Raw genomic sequence first — 21,026 nt, 5'->3', positions numbered from 1 at the left:
AGGTAGAAATCAAAAGTTCAAAAAAAGAACTGGTAGAATCTATGGAAAGCCGCAACATAAGAGATAAAAAGACACTACGGAGACACACAACAGCAGATCTCAAGAGGCATAAGAAAACACTCAGGAACTGGAGAGGAAACACCTGAAAGCCTATACACAAAAGAACAAAGAAAATAATGGAAAAATATGAGAAACATCTCTGGGAATTGAATGGCAACATGAAATGCGAGAATGTATGTGCCATGGGTGTCCCAGAAGAAGAAAAGGGAGAAGAGGCAGAAACAATAACAGAGGAAATAATTAGTGAAAATTTCCCATCTCTTATGAAAGACATACAATTACACATCCAAGAAGTGCAGCACACCCCAAAGAGAATAGATATGAACAGAGCTACACCAAGACACTTAATAATCAGATTGTCAAACATCAAAGACAAAGAGAGAATCCTGAAAGCAGCAAGAGAAAAGTAATCCATCACATACAAAGGAAGCTTGATAACACTATGTGCAGATTTCTCAATAGAAATCATGAAGGCAAGAAGGAAGTGGTGTGATATATTTAAGATACTGAAAGAGAAAAACCAACAACCAAGAATCCTGTATTTGGCCAAACTGTCCTTCAACTATGAAGGAAAGCTTAAAACGCTCTCTGACAGACACTGACAGAGTTTGCCAGCAAGATACCTGCGCTACAGGAAACACTAAAGGGAGCACTACAGACAGAAAGGAAAACACAGGAGTGAGAGGTTTGGAACACAATTTTGGAAGACAGTAGCACAGCAATGTAAGTATACTGAACAAAGATGACGGTGATTATGGTTGAAAGAGGAAGGTTATGAGCACATGGGACACCAGAAGGAAAGAGGAAAGAGCAAGACTGGGACTGTATAACTCAGTGAAACCTAGGATGCTCAACATTTGTGACAAAAGGTACAAATATGTTTTTACATGAGGGAGAACAAACGAATGCCCACACTGTAAAGTGTTAAAAAATAGGGTGGGATTGGGGAAAAAAAAACAATCAATGCAAATTCAAGACTATAATTAACAGAAACACTGTATTATGCTTCCTTTAATTTAACAAAGGCAATATACCAAAGCTAAATGCATATTGGGGAAGGTATAGGGAAGGGGTAAGGGATTCTTGGCATTGGTGATGTTATCTGACTCTTTATTCTACTTTGGCTTGATGCTGTCTTCTTTCCTTTTGTTGCTTCCTAGCTGACATGTTTTTTTTTTCATCTCTCTACCTTCTTTGACTCTTCCTCCTTCTGTGTGGAAGAAACGGAGATGTCCTTATATAGATAGTAGTGACGGTGGTTGTTTCGGTTGGCTAATGTTGCTAGAATGCAAAACACCAAAAACGGATCGACTTGAGTTTATTTGGTTACAAAGTTACAGTCTTAAGGCCATAAAGTGTCTAAGGTAAGTCATCAACAATCGGGTACCTTCACTGGAGGATGGCCAATGGCATCCAGAAAACCTCTGTTAGCTGGGAAGGCATGTGGCTGCTGACGCTCCAGAGTTCTGGTTTCAAAATGGCTTCCTCCCAAGACATTCCTCTCTAGCTGCAGCTTCTCTCCAAAATATCACTCTTAGTTGCTCTTGGGGCGTTTGCCCTCTCTTAGCTTCTCCAGAGCAAAAGTCTGCTTTCAAAAGCCACCTCCAAAATGTCTCTGTAAGCTTCAGTTCTTCTCTCAGCTCCTGTGCATTCTTCAAAGTGTCTTGGCTGTAGCAAGTTTGCTCCTTCTGTCTGAGCTTATATGGTGCTCTAGTAAACTAATTAAGGCCCATACTGAATGGGCGGGGCCATGCCTCCATGGAAATTATCCAGAGTTATCTCCTACAGTTGGGTGGGTTGTATCTCCATGAAAACACTCAATCAAAGAATTACAATCTAATCAACACTAATATGTCTACCCACACAAGATCGCATCAAAGATAATGGCGTTTTGGGGGACATAATACATTCAAACTGGCACAGTGGTGAATACATAAATATGTGACTGTACAGGGAACCATCAATCATTTACTTAGGACAGAATGTATGGTGTGTGAACAAAACCATCTTAAAAATAATGGGTTGATGAAGAAACCCTGAGGGCACTATATTGAGTGAAATAAGACAGACACAGAAGGACAAATATTGCAGGGTCTCACTGATATGAACTAGTTATAATATGTAAACTCATAGACATGAATATAAGGGTACCAGGATATAGAATGGGGCTAAAGAATGGGGAGCGGTTGCTTGTTATGAGCAGAATATTCAACTAGGGTGAACTTACATGTTTGGAAGTTGACAGAGGTGATGGCAGCATGCTGTGAGAATGATTAACAGTGCTGAATGGTCTGTGAATGTGGTGGAAAGGGTAAGCTCAGAGTCATGAATGTCACCAGAAGGGAAGTTGGAGGTTAAAAGATGGGAATTAATAAAACAGTGAATCTTGTCATGGACAACATCCGTGACTAACCATACAAACATTAGAAATCTCTCTCATTAACTAGAGCAAATGTATGACACTATAGTAGAAGATATATTAGAGGGGCATATAGGAAAAAATATATACCTATTGCAAACTATATACTACAGTTAGTATTTTAACATTCTTTCATCAATAGTAACAAATATACTATACCACTATTATGAATCAGTAATGGAGGGGGGCAGTGGTTAGGGGTATGGGAGAATTTGAGTTTTCTTATTCTGTCTTTACTTCTTTTCTGGAGTAATGAAAATGTTCTAAAAATTGAAAAAAAAATTAATTGTGGTGATGGATGCATAGCTGTATGATAATGTGGGCAATTGATTGTACACTTTGGATCTTTGGATAATTGTATGGTTTGTGAACAATTTCAATAAAAACGGAGACTCAAAAAAAAAAAAAAAAAAAACCACTTAGGATGACAGTGTGACATTTTCCTAAAAAGTTAACCATACACTTAGCATGAAACACAGTCATTTCACTCCTGCTGTTTACCCAAGAGGAATGAAAGCATATGTTTACACCAGACTTGTGCATGAATGCTCATAGTGACTTTACTGGTAATATCCAAAAACTACAAACAACCCAAATGTCCATCAACACGTAAAAGTATAAACAATATGTTGTACATTTTCACAAGGAATTACTATTCAGCTAAAAAAAAAAAAAGGAATGAAATATTCATTCACACAACATATGAATGAATCTCAAAATCATTATGTGGAGTAAAAGGAGAGAGACCAAAAACAGAAGGAGAATATACAATACTATTTCATTCCTATAAAATTTAAGAACATGTAAACTAATATAGGGACTGCTGAAAGCAGATCAGTGGTTGGTTTTTCAGAGATGAAGGAGCGTCTGAAGAGTAATACTCCAAAGGGGCACTAGGAAACTTCTGGGGAGGATGATGTGTGCATTATCTTGACTGTGGTGCTTTTTCCCAGGTATGTATGTATGTTTATCTACATGCATGTCTTTATCTTTATATATAAACATCAAATTTACATTTTAAATATATGCAGTTTATTGTATAAAAACTTTAATAAAACTGTAAAAAAAAAAAAAAAAGGAAAAAGTTGTCAGCATAGACATCTGTCTATTCCTCACTAGAACGTAAGCTCCATAAAGACAAGAGTTTTTTAAAAAATTTATTTTATTAACTGTATTCCCAGTATTGGCACATATTAAGTACTCAAGATATATTTGTTTGATAAAAATGAATGTCAGAGTAAAAAACAAAACAGTATTACAAATCAAAAAATGCAGACTACACACATTTTAAGCAGTACTTAAGCATATAAGGAAAAATATCAATAATTTCCAAAAGAGATATATGCTGAGTTTAAATTAGTTATATAGTATCAATTTTAGGTTTAGTTTTTTTGCTGAAAAATAAATTCACTGCTTGGTCTCTTTAATACTATGAAAATTACATAGCTACCATAAAAGTAACAGCAAATATTTATATGGTATTTATTAAGTGCCAGGCACTGTTCAAAGAATGTAACATACATTAATTTATAAATCTCTATACAAATCTTATACAGTTTTATCTTTTCATTTATAAGACTGATTAGCTTTGATATAGTAAAATTATCAATCCTTTACATATTAAGTGTTGAATCTTTACTGTTCTTTCAATGAGTTTTTGATTTTTGACAAATATTTTCTGGATAGTCAAATCTTAAACACTTTTATGATTTATCTTTTTTTGGAAAGGCCCTCCACAGACAAAATGGGGGGGGGGGTGTCACCAATAATTCTTTCACTATTTGCCTCATGGTTGCCACTTCTTATTAACTGGAGGCAATACACAAAATGAAACATTTTTGCTCAAGGGCAAAACCATGCTAGAAATGCTCATTACCCATTTACTGGAATAATCCATTATTCATCACATAGTTTACTCTTTTTTGGAGGTAAAATGATACTGCTTCTATCATCTTCATACCTCCCTTTCTTCTGATCCCAAAGCCCATAACTGTTGGTAGTGTCTGGAAAACTTTAAAATATTCACATCCTGGGAGAAAACCAGACCATACATGATTATTAACAAAAGCAGCTTATTTAAAAAATACTACAGGAAGATTGCAGTGATGTGTTAGAAAGATGAGTACTGAGAAAAAATGACGAAAGTCTATACACCATAAAGAGTAACAGAACTAAGGTGAACAGGACTAAGGGTGAACAGGACTAAGAAAGGCTTAGACGAAATTAGGATGGCATGATTAGCATCTAAAACTAAGATATCTGGAGGACATATCTCTAACTCTTGAATTTCATAACAAGGAGGTCAACCATGGCATTCTAAAACCACAAAGTGTGGTAACACTTGAGATGTAGCCCTAACACAGTTTTGCATTTTTCAATTTTATTTTATAATGAAAATCAACGAGAATATATGAACCATCAAACTACCTTTACCACAAATTTGGATGCCAAGGAGTGACATAAATACTACTCATGCCAAAAGAAAAACAAAAAATTTTCACATCTAGTTATAAAATGTTTAAATGTTATTATTTTGTCCAATAAACAGACAGACAAAATATATGACAGAGTGCAGGGAGGAAATAAAGGCCTTTTGAACACCTGAAAAGATTCTCAAACTCACTAATGACATTGCAAAATTACAATTACATGTATATGCCTTTTTTTTTAACTACCAGATTAGCAATAATCAAATGTAACAACATATACTACTGGTGAGGCTGTGGGGAAACAGATACTTCCATTCATTACTGGTATGAGTGCAAAACAGTACAACAGTTAGAGAGGACAATGGGAAAATATCAATACTATAAATGCATTTACTGTTTGATGTAGAAATATCAAGTCTAAAAATTTATCCTGTGGATTATACTTGTACAAATACAAAATATCCCATATACAAGGCTACTCACATCACCAAGTGTGATTTACTACAATTTTTTGATATTACAAACCATAATATATGCATGCATTTGAATACTACATAGTGGCTTCCAGTGGAAGGGTCTGGGGAAGGGACAGCAGGCGCCATGTCCAGCCATAAAGGAAGAAAAGGCTTTCAAGCAGAAACAAAAAGAGCAGAAAAACGTCAAGGATCTAAAAGTGAAGGCTATGGGGAAGGGCCCTCCAGCCACCAGTGGGATTAAGAATCTGGCAAAAACTAACTGCTGCTTCTGCCTGAGGTCATGATGATCCTTTCTTCCATTCCTGTTTAAACATCCAGATTCCCCAGCTATAACATCTTTTGTCACCTATAGTTAGAATGAAGTTTTGTCTTGGAGCCTATTGAACATTTAAGAAAAAAACTTTTGTAGAAAAAAAGAAACCACACACATACACAAAGACACAAAAAGAATACTAAATAGACATAAAAAAGAACGAGAATGCTCTCTGTATTCCAATAAAGAAAGATTTCCAATATATTCTAAAACGAAATGGCAAGATATGTAGCAACGTTACCTTTTGTACAAGAAAAGGGGATATAAACAAAAATGTATGTGTCTGCAATCACTGTTAATTTTTCAGAATATTTTCAGTCTTTTTTTCCCTTTGTTCTTTTTCATACATGAATATAATTAAAATCTGGTATTGATACACTGATATTAGATAGACTAATTTAATATAATATATATCTGGTATACGGATATTAAAACATAATTAATGACAAAATTTTAATTAATCATAGATTAAAGAGAATATAAAAAGGGGCTTGATTATTTCATTCATTTATTCATTCAAAAAATGTTTACCAGACACCTAATATGTGCTCAGTACTAATCAAGAGTGATATGATTTCTGCCTTCACACCACTTACAGTTGACAACAGAGGTTCTCTAATTTTTGGTCTTAAGATCCATTTACACTCTTAAATTTTCATAACCCAAAGTACTTTTATTTCTGTGGGTAATAGTTATCTACATGAAAAATTAAAATAGAGAAATTCTTGAAATGTTTACTTTATTTAAAAAGAATATGGGAGGAGAATCTAAGATGGTGGCTAGGTGAGACAGGGCAAAAAAACACCTCCATGAAAAATACTAGATAAAAACCAGAGGGTGACCCAGAATACCAGTTTCAGCAATGCACCAGCTGGACAAGGTCTGCTAGAACCACAGGGGCTGCACACTTGGTGAAACCGGGAGTTTGCATTCTGAAAAGAGTGAGTAAGCCGGCTGAAAGACCCACGGCCACGCTGCGGTGTGGGGAAGCCCAGGGTTGGCGTTTGGAGATGGACTGGTTCTTTTAAAAAAAAAAAAAAAGGGAAAAACCCAGGAGTGGCTGCAGTTGCGATGGTGGGAACTGCGCAGTGAAGCACGGCAGGAGCGGGTTGAGCCGGCTTCTCAGTGTCTGGCGTGGAGGATAGCCCGCTGCAGATTCCCTCAGGGCCTAGGGAGTAGAGGGGAGAGCCGGAAGGAGAAAGAAACCCCGCGGCTTGCAGCTGGCTCCCTGCTGGGCTGGAGTGTCCATGCCCACAGCCCAGAGCCGCTCCAGTTGTCCCGGAGCTGGGAAGGAGGAACTGTGCGAGGAGGGGGGGGGGGTTGAGACACTCCGTTCAGCCATCTTTGCATCAGGCTGAGAGCGCCCCTGCATGGTCCAGTGGCCCAGCGCTTCCCTTGAGGGACAGTGTGTACTTGTGATGTAGCACAGCCTTCCCTCAACAGAGGTCCTGGAAGATCACAGCTGAGAAGGGGGCTCTGTTCAGAAAACCCAGGGACACTACGTCAATGCCGGTGGTTTGTGGGTCAGTGACAGAGAGGGTCTGGGGCAGAACTGAAATGAAGGCTTAGACTCTTGCGGCAGCCTTGAATCTCCGGTAACACCTGGGGGGTTTGAATATTAAAGCTGCCCTGCCTCCATAGCCACCCAGACACAAGCCCCACATTCAGGGCGGACAGCTCCAGCAACACACCCAAACTGAGTTCACTAACTGAACCCCACAAGAATCATTTCCCCACACACCACAAGGACAAAGTTGAGGAGAACTGACTTGAGGGGTATAGGTGACTCACAGACGCCATCTGCTGGTTAGTTAGAGAAAGTGTACGCCACCAACTTGTAGTTCTGAAAAATTAGATTGGTATTTTTTTTTTTTTTTTACAACTTGAAAGAACACTATCAAGCAAAGCAAATGCCAAGAGGCCAAAACAACAGAAAATCTTAATGCATATGATAAAACCAGACAATATGGAGAACCCAATCCCAAACACCCAAATCAAAATATCAGAAGAGACACAGTACTTGGCACAATTAATCATAGAACTATAATCGAGGAACAAAAACATGGCAAAGGATATAAAGGACACGAAGACCATGGCACAGGATATAAGGGACATAAAGAAGACCCTAGAAGAGTATAAAGAAGACATTGCAAGAGTAAATAAAAAGATAGAAGATCTTATGGAAATTAAAGAAACTTAGCCAAATTAAAAAGACTCTGGATACTCATAATACAAGATTAGAGGAAGTTGAACAACAATTCAGTGTCCTAGAAGTCCACAGAACAGAAAATGAAAGAACAAAAGAAAGAATGGAGAAAAAAATCGAAGGAATAGAAATGAAGCTCAGGGATATGATAGATAAAATAAAATGTCCAAACTTAAGACTCATGGGTGTCCCAGAAGGGGAAGAGAAGGGTAAAGGTCTAGAAAGAGTATTCAAAGAAATTGTTGGGGAAAACTTCCCCAACCTTCTACACAATATAAATACACAAAGCATAAATGTCCAGCGAACTCCAAATAGAATAAATCCAAATAAACCCACTCCAAGACATATTCTGATCAAACTCTCAAATACTGAAGAGAAGGAGCAAGTTCTGAAAGCAGCAAGAGAAAAGCAATTCACCACATACAAAGGAAACAACATAAGACTAAGTTGTGCCTACTCAGCGGCCACCACGGAGGCAAGAAGGCAGTGGCATGGCATATTTAAAATTCTGAGAGAGAAAAATTTCCAACCAAGAATACTTTATCCAGCAAAACTCTCCTTCAAATCTGAGGGAGAACTTAAATTTTTCACAGACAAACAAATGCTAAGAGAGTTTGCCAATAAAAGACCTGCCCTACTTCAGATACTAAAGGGAGCCCTATTGACAGAAAAACAAAGAAAGGAGAAAGAGATATAGAGAATTTTAACAGACATATATTGAACCTTACATCTCAAATCACCAGGACACTCATTTTTCTCTAGTGATCACAGATCTTTCTCCAGAATGGACCATATGCTGGGACATAAAACAAGCCTCAATAAATTAAAAAACAAAAAACAAAAAACAAAAAAAAAACAATTGAATATATTCAAAGCACATTCTCTGACACAATGGAATACAAATAGAAGTCAATAATTTTTGAACTGTAACTCCACTATTTACTTCCTACATGATATAAAATACATAAACTCTAATGACAAATCCGTGGTTTTGAACTCAATGTAAAATATGTAATTTTTGACAAGAACTATATAAAGGTGGGGGAATGGAGGAGTATAGGAACATAGTTTATGTGTCCTATTGAAGTTAAGTTGGTATTAAAGAAAAACAATATTGTTATGGATTTAGGAGGTTAATTTTAAGCCCCACAGTAAACAGAAAGAAATTATCAGAGAATATGACCATAGAGATGAAAAGTAGAGTATGGGTTAAGAGAAAGGGGGGAAGGGGCAATGGGGAGTTAAGAAATGAGTGTAGGGTTGCTGTTTGAGGTGAAGGGAAATTTCTAGTAATGGACAGTGGGAAAGAGATAGCATTACAACATTCCAAATGTGATTAATCCCACTAATGGAATGCTAGGGAGGGGGTGGAATGGGAAGATTTAGGCTATATATCTGTTTCCACAATTCAGGGGAAAAAAAAAAAAAGTCTAAATAGATGACAACTGAATGCCAAGGATGAGCCTGGATGGGATCTGAGGATGGAGCACAGGAGGCTCAAAGGGACACAGTTGAGACATAAGGAAAAAAAAAAAAAAAAAAAAAGGAAATATAGAACGTAAGCTTTGTATCAATGTTGAATCTCTTACTTCTTAGCTGCATTTAATGGGATTGCGTAAAAGAATGTTCTTGTTCATGGGAATTGTATATGTGAATTATAGTGTTTGTTCAAGGATGTGTGCAGCTAGCTCTCATATATTCAGAAGACAGAGCAATAGATGATGGATGATAGGGAGGGAGGGAGGGAAATAAATAGCGGTGTGTAAAGTTGGTGGATTGGGGTATCAGGGGAGGGGGGTCAGGGTATGCTGGAGTTCTGTGTATGGGGTTTGTATTGTTTTTGCAACTGTTCCTATAACTTTGAATTTATTTCAAAATAAAATAAAAAAATATGTAATTGTTAATATAAATGGCTTCGCTTTAAATAAAAAGTAACTTCTTCAAAATAAAGTTTAGTGATAAGGATGGCATTTTCTAAATTTTTGCAAATTTCTTTAATATCTGGGTCAAGAGAAGAAAGATTGAAAGATCTGCATTCAATCTACTACAATCTGTTGTTTGGTTGAAATATATTAAGAAAAAAGTGGCTTTACACAAATATACAGTTGGAAAAGGGAGGAATATTTCAATAGCCTTTTTGGATACTTTGGATATTCTTCTTTGATACTATACCAAAACTCAAGAAGTAGTAGTTTCTTACAGTTTATATGGCATCTGAAAACTTATCAATAAACTTTTCACATTCTGTTGTATTAAAATCCATCTGTCTATCTTGCACTTTGAATGGGTTACTTAACCCATGCATGATTTTTAACAGCATGTGTTGGTCATTTGGAAATTATTGGTTCACAGAAAGTTATGTGATCTTCCAAACATCGACACTTTTCATTCTTCAGCAACAAAAAGTCACGTTTGTTAATATTGCTACTGATCTGATCAGAAAAACCTAGATATTTAAAAAATGTCAATCTCATCTTGGCAAATACAAGTTTTCCAAAAATTCTAATTTTCATTTGGAAATTTAAATTTTGTCATTGCTTGAAGTGATAACTTCATTGCTTTTGGAGAAAATGCCTGCAAAATACTCAAACCTGAATGACCATAGTTTGCCATTTATTCTTTCAAGTAAAAATGGTGCTCCACAAAAAAGAAGCTAGTTAAGCTTGGAACTCAAATGCTACACAAGTACATTATGCATACATCCAATTTCAACACAAAGAATATTAAGATTTGTAACTCAATGATCAAATACTAACAAAATTAATTTTTATTGCTTCATCTAGGGACCAATCTGAAGTGAAACTTACTTTCCTCGCCGCCCCCCCCCCCCCCAAACTGTATGACAATGAACAATATAACAAGTACTAGCACAGTTTGGTACAACTATCTTGAATTGTGGTAAGGTGCCAGCAGTTTTGCCTACTGTTGTTTTTGCACTATCAGTGTAAACTGCAAAAAGAAGAAAAGATAAATAATTATCTTAGTATTATCAAAAAATAGTTCTGACTTTGTAGATTCCCTGAAAAGGTGTCAGGGACCCTCAGGGATTCATGAACCACACTTTGAGATCTGGTCTAGGGGATACAGGTAATTATAAGGTGGTTTCTTAGCTTTTCGGAGAAACGAGGCTATGTAGATATGGGTGTGAAGTGGCTGCTATGGTGCCTACTGAAGGCTGGATCCAGCACATTAGTGAAGAGTTTAAAGACACAGCTTATTGGTAGAGAGGTAGGTGTAGCACCGATGCAACAGATCTTAATTCTTGCTTTCTAATCTGTGGATGACAGCAATGGATATATGCTACTGAACTCAGTCCCAGTGGCAGCCTTGCAATGATTTTGTAAACCCTCAATTTCCTATATGAAATCTTTCTGCTTAAAAGTGTACACTCCTCTTGGATTTTACCAATAAAATGACTATCCTCTTTTCTCTGTTTTGAGGTTTTGTTTTTTTTTAATTTATTCTGTGCTTTTACACACACATATTTTAGTGAAAGTTTGATGGAGTAGGTTATATTTTGCCAATATTTTAAAGTATATTTTTAAAGATTTTTAAAGCAAACTTTATATTTGTTCTCATTTATGAAATCAAATTCTAGAAGAAATAATGGATATCCATAAAAAAACAGAAATTATATGTATAGTAGATATAGTCTAGTGGAACTCAACATTCATTCACAACCTCCATCTAACTATGTGCCTTGTTGTGCTGCAGAAGGTAGAAGAAAACAAAAAAGTACATTTTCCAGACCCTTAAAAAGCAGAGTTCTGGATGAGAATTCAGTTCTGTCAATTAGATGAAAATATACAGGACCTGAAATCCTGATGTTGGGCAGAGACCAGACGCCTAATACTTTGATACACTGGAGTGGAACTTATCAGGGTCAGGTAATAAATCGAGGTTGATCCAGTTCATCCCACAGTAGGCTCAGGAGTTTTACTAATTCAATCAGTGGCTACTTTCCAAATTTTTTAATGCATGGTTGAAACTGATAAACACAGGAACTCACAAAGTCCTGAAATGACTGCATGACCTATGTAGTTAGAGCTGTTACAGCAGTAAGGGCAAAACTGAAGTTGCTGGGACTTCTCTTCCCTTCCAAAACAGTTAACTCAGGAAGACTGCAAACATTACTGCCCTGAAAACTTGAAAATCAGGAGAAGTGCTTTCTGCTACATTCCCATTTAACTTCTCTGTTAGGCTTGTAGGGAAGGAAGAAATACGGGTTCTTATAGAATGAGAATGGATTTAAGTCACACACATATATACATATATATGTATACATACACACGCATGTATATTTAAAATGAATGTTTTTATATCATGAGAAATTGATCTGTGTATTCCTACATCCTAGAATACTACATATAAAACATTTTCAGGGCTGATAAAAATTTAAAATTTAACAACAGTTATTGGTCAGAATAACTACTTCAATAAATGTGGATATCAAGGAAAAAATCTCATGATAGTTCAAGAGATTAAAAACCTTTAATTTTTTTTTAATATGTCAGTACTGTAGTAATAATTCCAAAAGCCACACTTCCCATAATCTTGCTGGTTGACTGCAATTCCTATTTATTATCCTCAATGGAGTCAAGTAAGAGAATCCATTTCAAGCAACATACTAGTCCAGATTTACCAAGAATTTTAGGTGAAACATAGGGTATTCTTAAAGATTTACATTTACTTTCAGATTTTTCCACATCAGAAATCAAATTATATTCATCAGATATGTTTTTCTGAAAATAATCCCTAGATCATTGTAGTAGGTTTGGAAAATTTTTTCAAGTCAGAGTATACAACTCTTTCAATACAAGGCTAAAGAAAAAAATTGTATTTCATAGAATGCACAGTGTTTTCAAAAATTTTAATACAAAGAAATTTTATACTGCTGTTCAGGATTTCATACTGGATTTGGAATTAAATGAGATAAGGAAACCCATATAACTGTCAGCATTTAGCACTCTGCTAGAGGTCCTAATCACTGCAAAAATTAAAGAACTGACAATAAACAAGGGATAAAAAAGAAAACTTTCATTATTAGCAACAACTAGATTATATATCTAGAAAATTCAAGAAAATAAACTGAAAAGTTACTAGAATGAATAAGAATGCTGAGAAAGGAGGAGATAAACAAGATTCATATTAAAATATCAAAAGCATTTGTATATACAACAGGCAGTAGAAAAAGCCATGGAGAGGTGGCATGGAGGGGATCTGACTGACAATCAAAAGAAATACTTAAAATGCCTATAATAGGAGGAGGGGCAAGATGGCGGCATAGAGAAGAGTAGAAGCCAAGTAGTCCCCCTGGAACAACTACAAAAAACCAGAAACAACTAGTAAATAATCCAGAATAACTGCAGGGGGACAAACGAGACCATCCACTCATCATACACCAACCTGAATTGGGAGGAATGCCCAAGAACACAGCATAAAATCTTTAAGTAAAATCTGCGGAACCAAGTCGTGGGACCCCCTTCCCCATAGCCCGAGCTGCAAAGCCTCGTGGTGCCAGAGAGAAGCTCTCTCCCAGCAAGCGAACATAGCTCAGCTGAGCTCCAACTGGGGCTTTAAGCAGCGAGTGTGAACTGCTCACTACAGGTACGCATCCCCAAAAAACAGACAAGAGGCTTTGGGTGACGACTGACCTGGGAGAGCCAGAGGCTCGCCTTGGACTGGGTCTGAAGGGGACTATCGGTTTCTTGTTTGGCTCAGTGGAGAAAGCCCTAGTCATTTTCAGTTTCCAGGGCTGTGAAGTGGAGAAGGGTGGAGACAGTACAAGCAGAGAGCGAGACCACTGAAATGCTAATGACCTCCACCTGGGGGCTCTGTCTTCTCTAAGAGGAAAGGGGTGGGGCCCTTTCCATTCAGAACCAGACCCCAGAGCCTGGGGGAACACTGCCATACCTCCTCACACCAGTCAAGAATTATAGGCTAACAGGCGTCACCTGCTGGGCAGAAAAGCACAGTGACCTGAGGCATCACAGGGTGGAGCAATTTTCTAAGACACACCCTCAGGAATATTTCTTCCCTTTGGGACCTGAGCCTGTTCTGGTCTGGGAAAACCTGATTTGGATAACCAAGGAAACCATGCCTAGACAACAGAAAATTATAACCTACACTAAAAAAAACAAAGTTACGGCCCAGTCAAAGGAACAAACGTACCCTTCAACTGAGATACAGGAATTTAAACAACTAATGCTAAATCAAATCAAAAAGTTTAGAGAAGATATTGCAAAAGAGATAGAGGCTGTAAAGGAAGCACTGGGCATGTATACGGCAGAAATCAAAAGTTCAAAAAACCAACTAGTAGAATCTATGGAAATGAAAGGCACAACACAAGAGATGAAAGACACAATGGAAACATACAACAGCAGATCTCAAGAGGCAGAAGAAGACACTCAGGAACTGGAGAACAAAACACCTGAAAGCCTCCACTCAAAGGAGCAGATGGAGAAAAGAATGAAAAAATATGAGCAACGTCTCCGGAAACTCAAGGATGAAACAAAGTACAATAATGTACGTATCATTGGTGTCCCAGAAGGAGAAGAGAAGGGAAAGGGGGCAGAAGCAATAACAGAGGAAATAATTAATGAAAATTTCCCATCTCTTATGAAAGACATAAAATTACAGATCCAAGAAGCGCAGCGTACTCCAAACAGAAGAGATATGAATAGGCCTACGCCAAGACACTTAATAATCAGATTATCAAATGTCAAAGACAAAGAGAGAATCCTGAAAGCAGCAAGAGAAAAGCGATCCATTACATACAAAGGAAGCTTAATAAGACTATGTGCGGATCTCTTGGCAGAAACCATGGAGGCAAGAAGGAAGTGGTGTGATATATTTAAGATACTGAAAGAGAAAAACCGCCAACCAAGAATCCTGTATCCAGCAAAGCTGTCCTTCGAATATGAGGGAGAGCTCAAAATATTTTCTGACAGACAATGAGAGACTTTGTGAACAAGACACCTGTCCTACAGGAAATACTAAAGGGAGCACTACACGGTGATAGAAGACAGGAGTGCGTGATTTGGAACACAATTTGGGGAGATGGTAGCACAACAATGTAAGTACACTGAACAAAAGTAACTATGAATACGGTTGAGAGAGGAAGGTGGGGAGCAGGTGAGACACCACAAGAAAGGAGGAAAGATAAAGACTGGGACTGTGTAACTTGGTGAAATCTAGAGTATTCAACAATTGTGATAAAATGTACAAATATGTTCTTTTACGAGGGAGAACAAGCAAACGTCTACCTTGCAAGGTGTTAAAAATGGGGAGGCACTGGGGGAGGGATGTAATCAGCATAAACTAGAGACTGTAACTAATAGAATCATTGTATTATGCTTCCTTTAATGTAACAAAGGTGATATACCAAGGTGAATGCAGATAAGAGGGGGGGATAGGGGAGGCATGTTAGACACTTGACATTGGTGGTATTGTCTGATTCTTTATTCTACTTTGATTTAAGGTTATTTTTCCTTTTGCTGCTTCCTAGCTGTCTTTTTTTTCCTCTTTCTTTTGCCTCTCTACCTTCTTTGACTGTCCCTCCTGCCTTGTGGAAGAAATGTAGATGCTCTTATATAGATAATGATGAAGGTGGTGAACACATAAATGTATGACCATGCAGAAAACCATCGATTATTTACTTGGGATAGAATGTATGGTGAGTGAACAAAACCATATTAAAAAAAAAATGGGTTGATGACAAAACCTCGAGGGCAATATACTGAGTGAAATAAGCCAGACACATTAGGACAATTATTGCAGGGTCTCACTGATAGGAACTAATTATAATATGTAAACTCATAGACATGAAACATAAGATACCAAGATATAGGACGAGGCTTAAGAATGGGGAGTGGTTGCTTAGTATGAGCAGAATGTTCAATTAGGATGAACTTAAATGTTTGGAAATGAACAGGGGTGTTGGTAGCAAGATGTGAGAATAACTAACAGCACCGAATGGTGTGTGAATGAGGTGGAAAGGGGAAGCTTAGAGTCATATATGTCACCAGAAGGAAAGTTGGAGGTCAAAAGATGGGAATGTATAAAACTGAATCCTATGGTGGGCAATGTCCATGATCAACTGTACAAATACTAGAAATCACTTCATGAACCACAACAAATGTATGACAATACAATTAGAGGTTGATAATAGAGGGGCATACAGGGAAGAACTATATACCTGTTACAAACTATATATTACAGTTAGTAGTATTTCAACATTTTTTCATAAACAGTAACAAATGTACTATATCAATACTACGAGTCAACAATTGAGGGGGGTTGGTTAGGGATAGAGGAGGATTATAGTTTCCTTTTCTTTTTTTCTTTTTTCATCTTTCACTTTATTTCTTGTCTGGAGTAATGAAAAGTTTCTAAAAATTGAACAAAAATTAAGTGTGATGGATGCACAACTGTATGAGGGTACCCAGGGGCAAGTGATTGTACACTTTGGATCTTTGGATAATTGTATGGTATCTGAACAATCTCAATAAAAATGAAAAAAAAAATGCCTATAATAAACTAATAAGAAACATGCACGATATATGTAAAACAAAATAAACAAACAAAAACACAAAACTTTATTCCAGTATATAAGAAAACACCAAAATAGAGGCTTACCTCGTTCTGGGGATGGGGAGATTTAACATTGTAAAGTTGTCAGTTCTCACTAAATTAATTCATAAATTCAATAGGATTATTATGGAACCTGAGAAGCCAATTCTGATGTCTACAGAGAAAAGAAGAGGTGAGAAAATCTGGGGAAGGAAGACTGGAGATGAGGGAATGTGTTCCACTGAATATCAATACATACTATAAAACTACAATAATAAAAACAGTGTTACTTTTGTTTAAGAAGAGAAAAACAGAGCAATGAAAACAGAATTAAGAGTTCAGAAATAAACCTAATATATATGAGAATTTATTATAGGATAAAAGTGTGCACAAATTATGGAAAAGGATAGCCAATTCAATAGTGTTTGGACAACTGGTTATCCCTTTGGGGAAAATACAGGTCTTTCCCTTATACCATAAACAAAAGTAAATTTCAGATAATTTAAAATAAAATAAAACAAAAAACTATAAACTATTTGAGTTTTATATGATTTTTTTAACATTCTGGATCAGGAGAGAAGGGAAATGGAAGGAAGCATTTCTAGGTAAGGCATAACTTCTAGGAACTATAAGGAAAATGACAGAGTTTGACTATAAAAATTTAAGCTTTCTGTATAAAGACACTATAAAGTTAAAAAAAATTAGAGGTTGTAAGAAAAAAAGATTACTATCCATACTGAAGAGTTCCTAAAGATTTAACAGGAAATTTCAAAAGGTCTCTGAAAATGTAGAAAAGGATGCAAAAAGGTAGCTTACAGAACTACAAATAAGCAATCAATTATGGAAAGATGATCAATTTCATCCAGGAATCTACAAATAAGGAATCTTTTAAATGAGCGATTTTTCCGTTTATCAATCTGGCAAAAAAGAAAAGCTCTAATAAGCAGTATTGGAGAGGGAAATGGGTTTCAATATGCTATTTGTGGGAATATAAACTGATACAGCTACTTTGGCCAGTCTTATGGCACCTATCTAAAATTTAAAACTGCACACAGTAATTCCATTTCTTGGCATATATTTTATAAATATATGTATATAATGAAACATATAAAAATACCCTCACTGTATAAGTTATTATAATAGAAAAAACTGGGAAACAACCTAGGAAAATGGTTAAATAATCTGTGTATATAAACACTGTGGAATACTATTAAAGCTATTAAGGTTGAAATAGAGATACAGTAATAGTTCTCAAACTTGAATGTGCATTAAAATATTCTTGGTGAGCTAGTTAATATGCCCAATGTCACCAATCTCAGATATTCTGATTCAGTACATCTGAAACTTTATTCAGGAATTTTCATTTTTAATAATGCATAGGATTTTGATAAAGGTGGCTACATTGGCCACTCTTTGAAAACTTCCATTCTACAGTGGAAGGCATATTAAATGAGACCTTGGTCATCAGATCTGGCTATGAGGACTGATGACTAATGACTTCTAGTAGGAATTATTTTGTGAGTCTAAAATTTGACAACTTATCTAGTGAAGAAGAACATTACTAAGGTATTGACCATCACAACATGTTGTCAGTGCATGAAATTAATGTGATAAAAGTTACACACTTACAAATACTTGGTACCCAGGAAACAGTTACTATGTATTTTGCATTTTGGTATCAATATATTAATTTTTAAAAACATGGCATACCAGTTTGGATGCATTATGTCCCCCAAAATGCCACGTTCTTTAATGCAGTCTTGTGGGGACGGACGTATTAGTGTTTATTAAGTTGAAATCCTTTGATTGAGTGTTTCCATGGAGATGTGACCCACCCAACTGTGAGTAATACCTTTGATTAGATTATTTCCATGGAGGTGTGGCCCCCCACTCAGCATGGGTCTTGATTTAATCATGGAGTCCTATATAAGAGCTCAGATAGAAGGAGCTCACTGCTGCAGCTGAGAGACACATTTTGGAGACGGCTGTTGAAAGCAGACTTTTGCTGACACTTTGGAGACACTAGCCCAAAGTTTGCTCCAGAGAAGCTAAGAGAGGACAAAATGCCCCAAGAGCAACATTTTGAAGAACACACAGGAGCTGAGAGAGGAGCTGGAACACATCCCCGTATCAGTAGACAGCAGACATGTGCCTTCCCAGCTAACAGAGGTTTTCCAAACATAATTAGCCTTCCTCGGTGAAAGTATACTTGTTCTGATGCCTTAATTTGGATATTTTCATGGCCTTCAGACAGTAAATTTGTAACCAAATAAACCCCCTTTATAAAAGCCAATCCATTTCTGATATTTTGCATAATTGCAGCATTAGCAAACTGGAACACTTGGCATAAATTAACATATGGCATAATGCATGCATCATAACAGATTATCGTACTGATGGATGATGATTTTAGTCTAACTTATTCCTAATGCTTTATAGAATTAAGAATCATTTCATCTCCAACACAAGCCCTGATGCTCCCAAGCAAAATGACAACTACTAGACCCTTAGTAATGTTTTATAGGATCAGAGTATTCTAGCTAAAAGAGGAAAAAACAATCATGCTTTGCAATGGCTTTATGACTGAAAAAAAATCACAATGCTACTAAAATAGTCTGATTCCCAAAGTCCAATGTTTGTCACCTACTGCAGGTGCTCTCTCCAATCCATTTTTTTTCTAAAATATCTTCCATTACTTTTCTACGTAACTCTTCATTTCCACTCACATTCATGTTTTTCATTATGCAATTTATCACCTGGTCTCAAAATTCCTACTGCCAAAATTGGTTCAGTCAAGAAACCTTCTCTGACTCCAAGGATATTAAAAACTGCAGTTTGCACCACTGTCGACTCAAATCATCCCAGAAATATTTTCCTTTTGTGTTTATTTACCAGCATCCAGGACACATGATCAGAGCCAAATCATTATTTTCTAATTTAGAAGCTTTTGTATAAATATTAAATTTGAAAATATTAAATAAGAAATTATATAATCAACTGATTTTACTGACAATAAAATTATGTGCAATTAGGGGATATGTCTTTGAAAATCAAAGAATGCTCTAAAAAATCCCAAAATCTAGATCTAGAAATCCACTGGTTAATTGCTAGCTGTGTTGAGGGAGAAAGACAACTATCATTCTGCAGTAGTTTAACAACAGCTCTACCTAAGTGTTTTCTTGACATTTCACACTACTTGTCAAGGTAATACATTTGCCAAAAGAGATGCAAGAACAAAAGGTCTGGAATGATGACAAGCCTCCTTGTGCAAGATGACAAAGCTGGTGCACACTGATAATGGGTGAGCAGGCCAGAAAATATTACCCTGTGCCTTATTAGTAGACTTAGTGTAGGGTCAATTAAGGAATGGAAGCTGAGAACACCTTGACAAAAACATTCCTTTGGAATTTTTCAACCAAATTAATTAATTGCTAAGTAAATGATTTGCCTCACTCAGGGTGAAAATAGAGGGCATATTTTGGGAAGAAAATATTATAGACTATTCTTAGAGGTAATTAAACCCCAAAATAGGGCTAGAACCAATAGATTGCATGGATGATAAAGAAAAAAGAAAAAACAAAAAACTAAAAAGAGAATTCAAACATTCTAACAGTTTAAACTTTCCCAAGTTTCAAATACAATATCTTAATCCAGGCATAGAACATGAGTTAGAAGCACTGAATCAATATTTTTATATGAATTACTGTTAACTGATTCCAAAATAAATATGAAAAGTTATAAAAAATATACTATGGAGCCCAATACTCATATCCAGAATTTAAAACTGAATATATCATTTTTGTTGCTAAATAAAGGAATGTTAAAACATGAAAATACTGAAAAGAAAAAAAAATATATTACTCCAAGGAGAAGCAGCTCTTAATCATACCCTGCCAAAGACATTCACTTTTTCTACTTTTTATTTTATATAAAAATGGATATTTTACAATGATTCTATCATTGTAAAACTCCGTTAACAATAAAGTCTTCAACCACAAGATTTTAATAAAAATTCGTATTTCTAATACAATATTGATTTGTCTTAGCTTTCATGGCCCTAATTCTTTTCTTACTAATTTATAGACAAAATTAGATGCCCTACACATTTCAGAGAATTGATGAAGCAAATTAAGAATTGAGCAAATTAAGAATTATGTAATATTATTATATAATACTTAAGGTATAATGATTGATTAGGTAACATGTTTGAAACAAATAATATAAAGGACTTAGTGCCTTTTAATTGTGTTTTAGATTATTCTGAGCGTACTCATGAACACATACCTGATGCTGAAGGTCTTTCTGAGGCACGGGGGGGGGTCTTTCTGCATACACAGGAGGTGGTTTATGGGTAGGTGGAAGATCAATCCTGCATTAAAAATGTTAAAAAAAATTTTTGATTTACACACTTACCAAAGGGGGGGGGGTAGAAAATCAAGGTTCTCATAAGTTTTGAGAATGTTTTCCTCATACAAATATTTATATTAGTCTACGTGTTCAATTTGGCTCTTATATTTCCATTAATCACTCAAAGATGGAAAAATAATCAAGG

General features: G+C 36.1%; 1 protein-coding gene across 4 annotated transcripts in view; it reads right to left on the bottom strand.

Annotated features, from left to right (window-relative positions):
- Positions 1–21,026, bottom strand: part of NECTIN3 (nectin cell adhesion molecule 3) — a 166,543-nt gene that overhangs the window by 32,695 nt on the left and 112,822 nt on the right. The window contains exons 7-9 of one of the 4 annotated variants that reach the window (XR_005216577.1): positions 20,759–20,843; positions 16,541–16,649; positions 4,454–4,508 (exon numbers count right to left, since the gene is read on the bottom strand). Coding sequence is in view for 3 of the 4 variants with exons in the window: in XM_037835205.1 (XP_037691133.1) it covers positions 4,434–4,508; positions 20,759–20,843 (160 nt within the window). In the remaining variant the exon portion in view is untranslated. Of the gene's footprint in view, positions 1–1,317; positions 1,342–4,063; positions 4,509–16,540; positions 16,650–20,758; positions 20,844–21,026 lie in introns of those variants that run through there. The other 3 variants (XM_037835206.1, XM_037835205.1, XM_037835203.1) reach the window with 3 other exon arrangements.

The sequence above is a fragment of the Choloepus didactylus genome, chromosome 1 (genome assembly GCF_015220235.1).
Source record: "Choloepus didactylus isolate mChoDid1 chromosome 1, mChoDid1.pri, whole genome shotgun sequence".
Lineage (NCBI taxonomy): Eukaryota > Metazoa > Chordata > Mammalia > Pilosa > Megalonychidae > Choloepus > Choloepus didactylus.
This window is presented reverse-complemented; position numbering and strand designations above follow the sequence as displayed.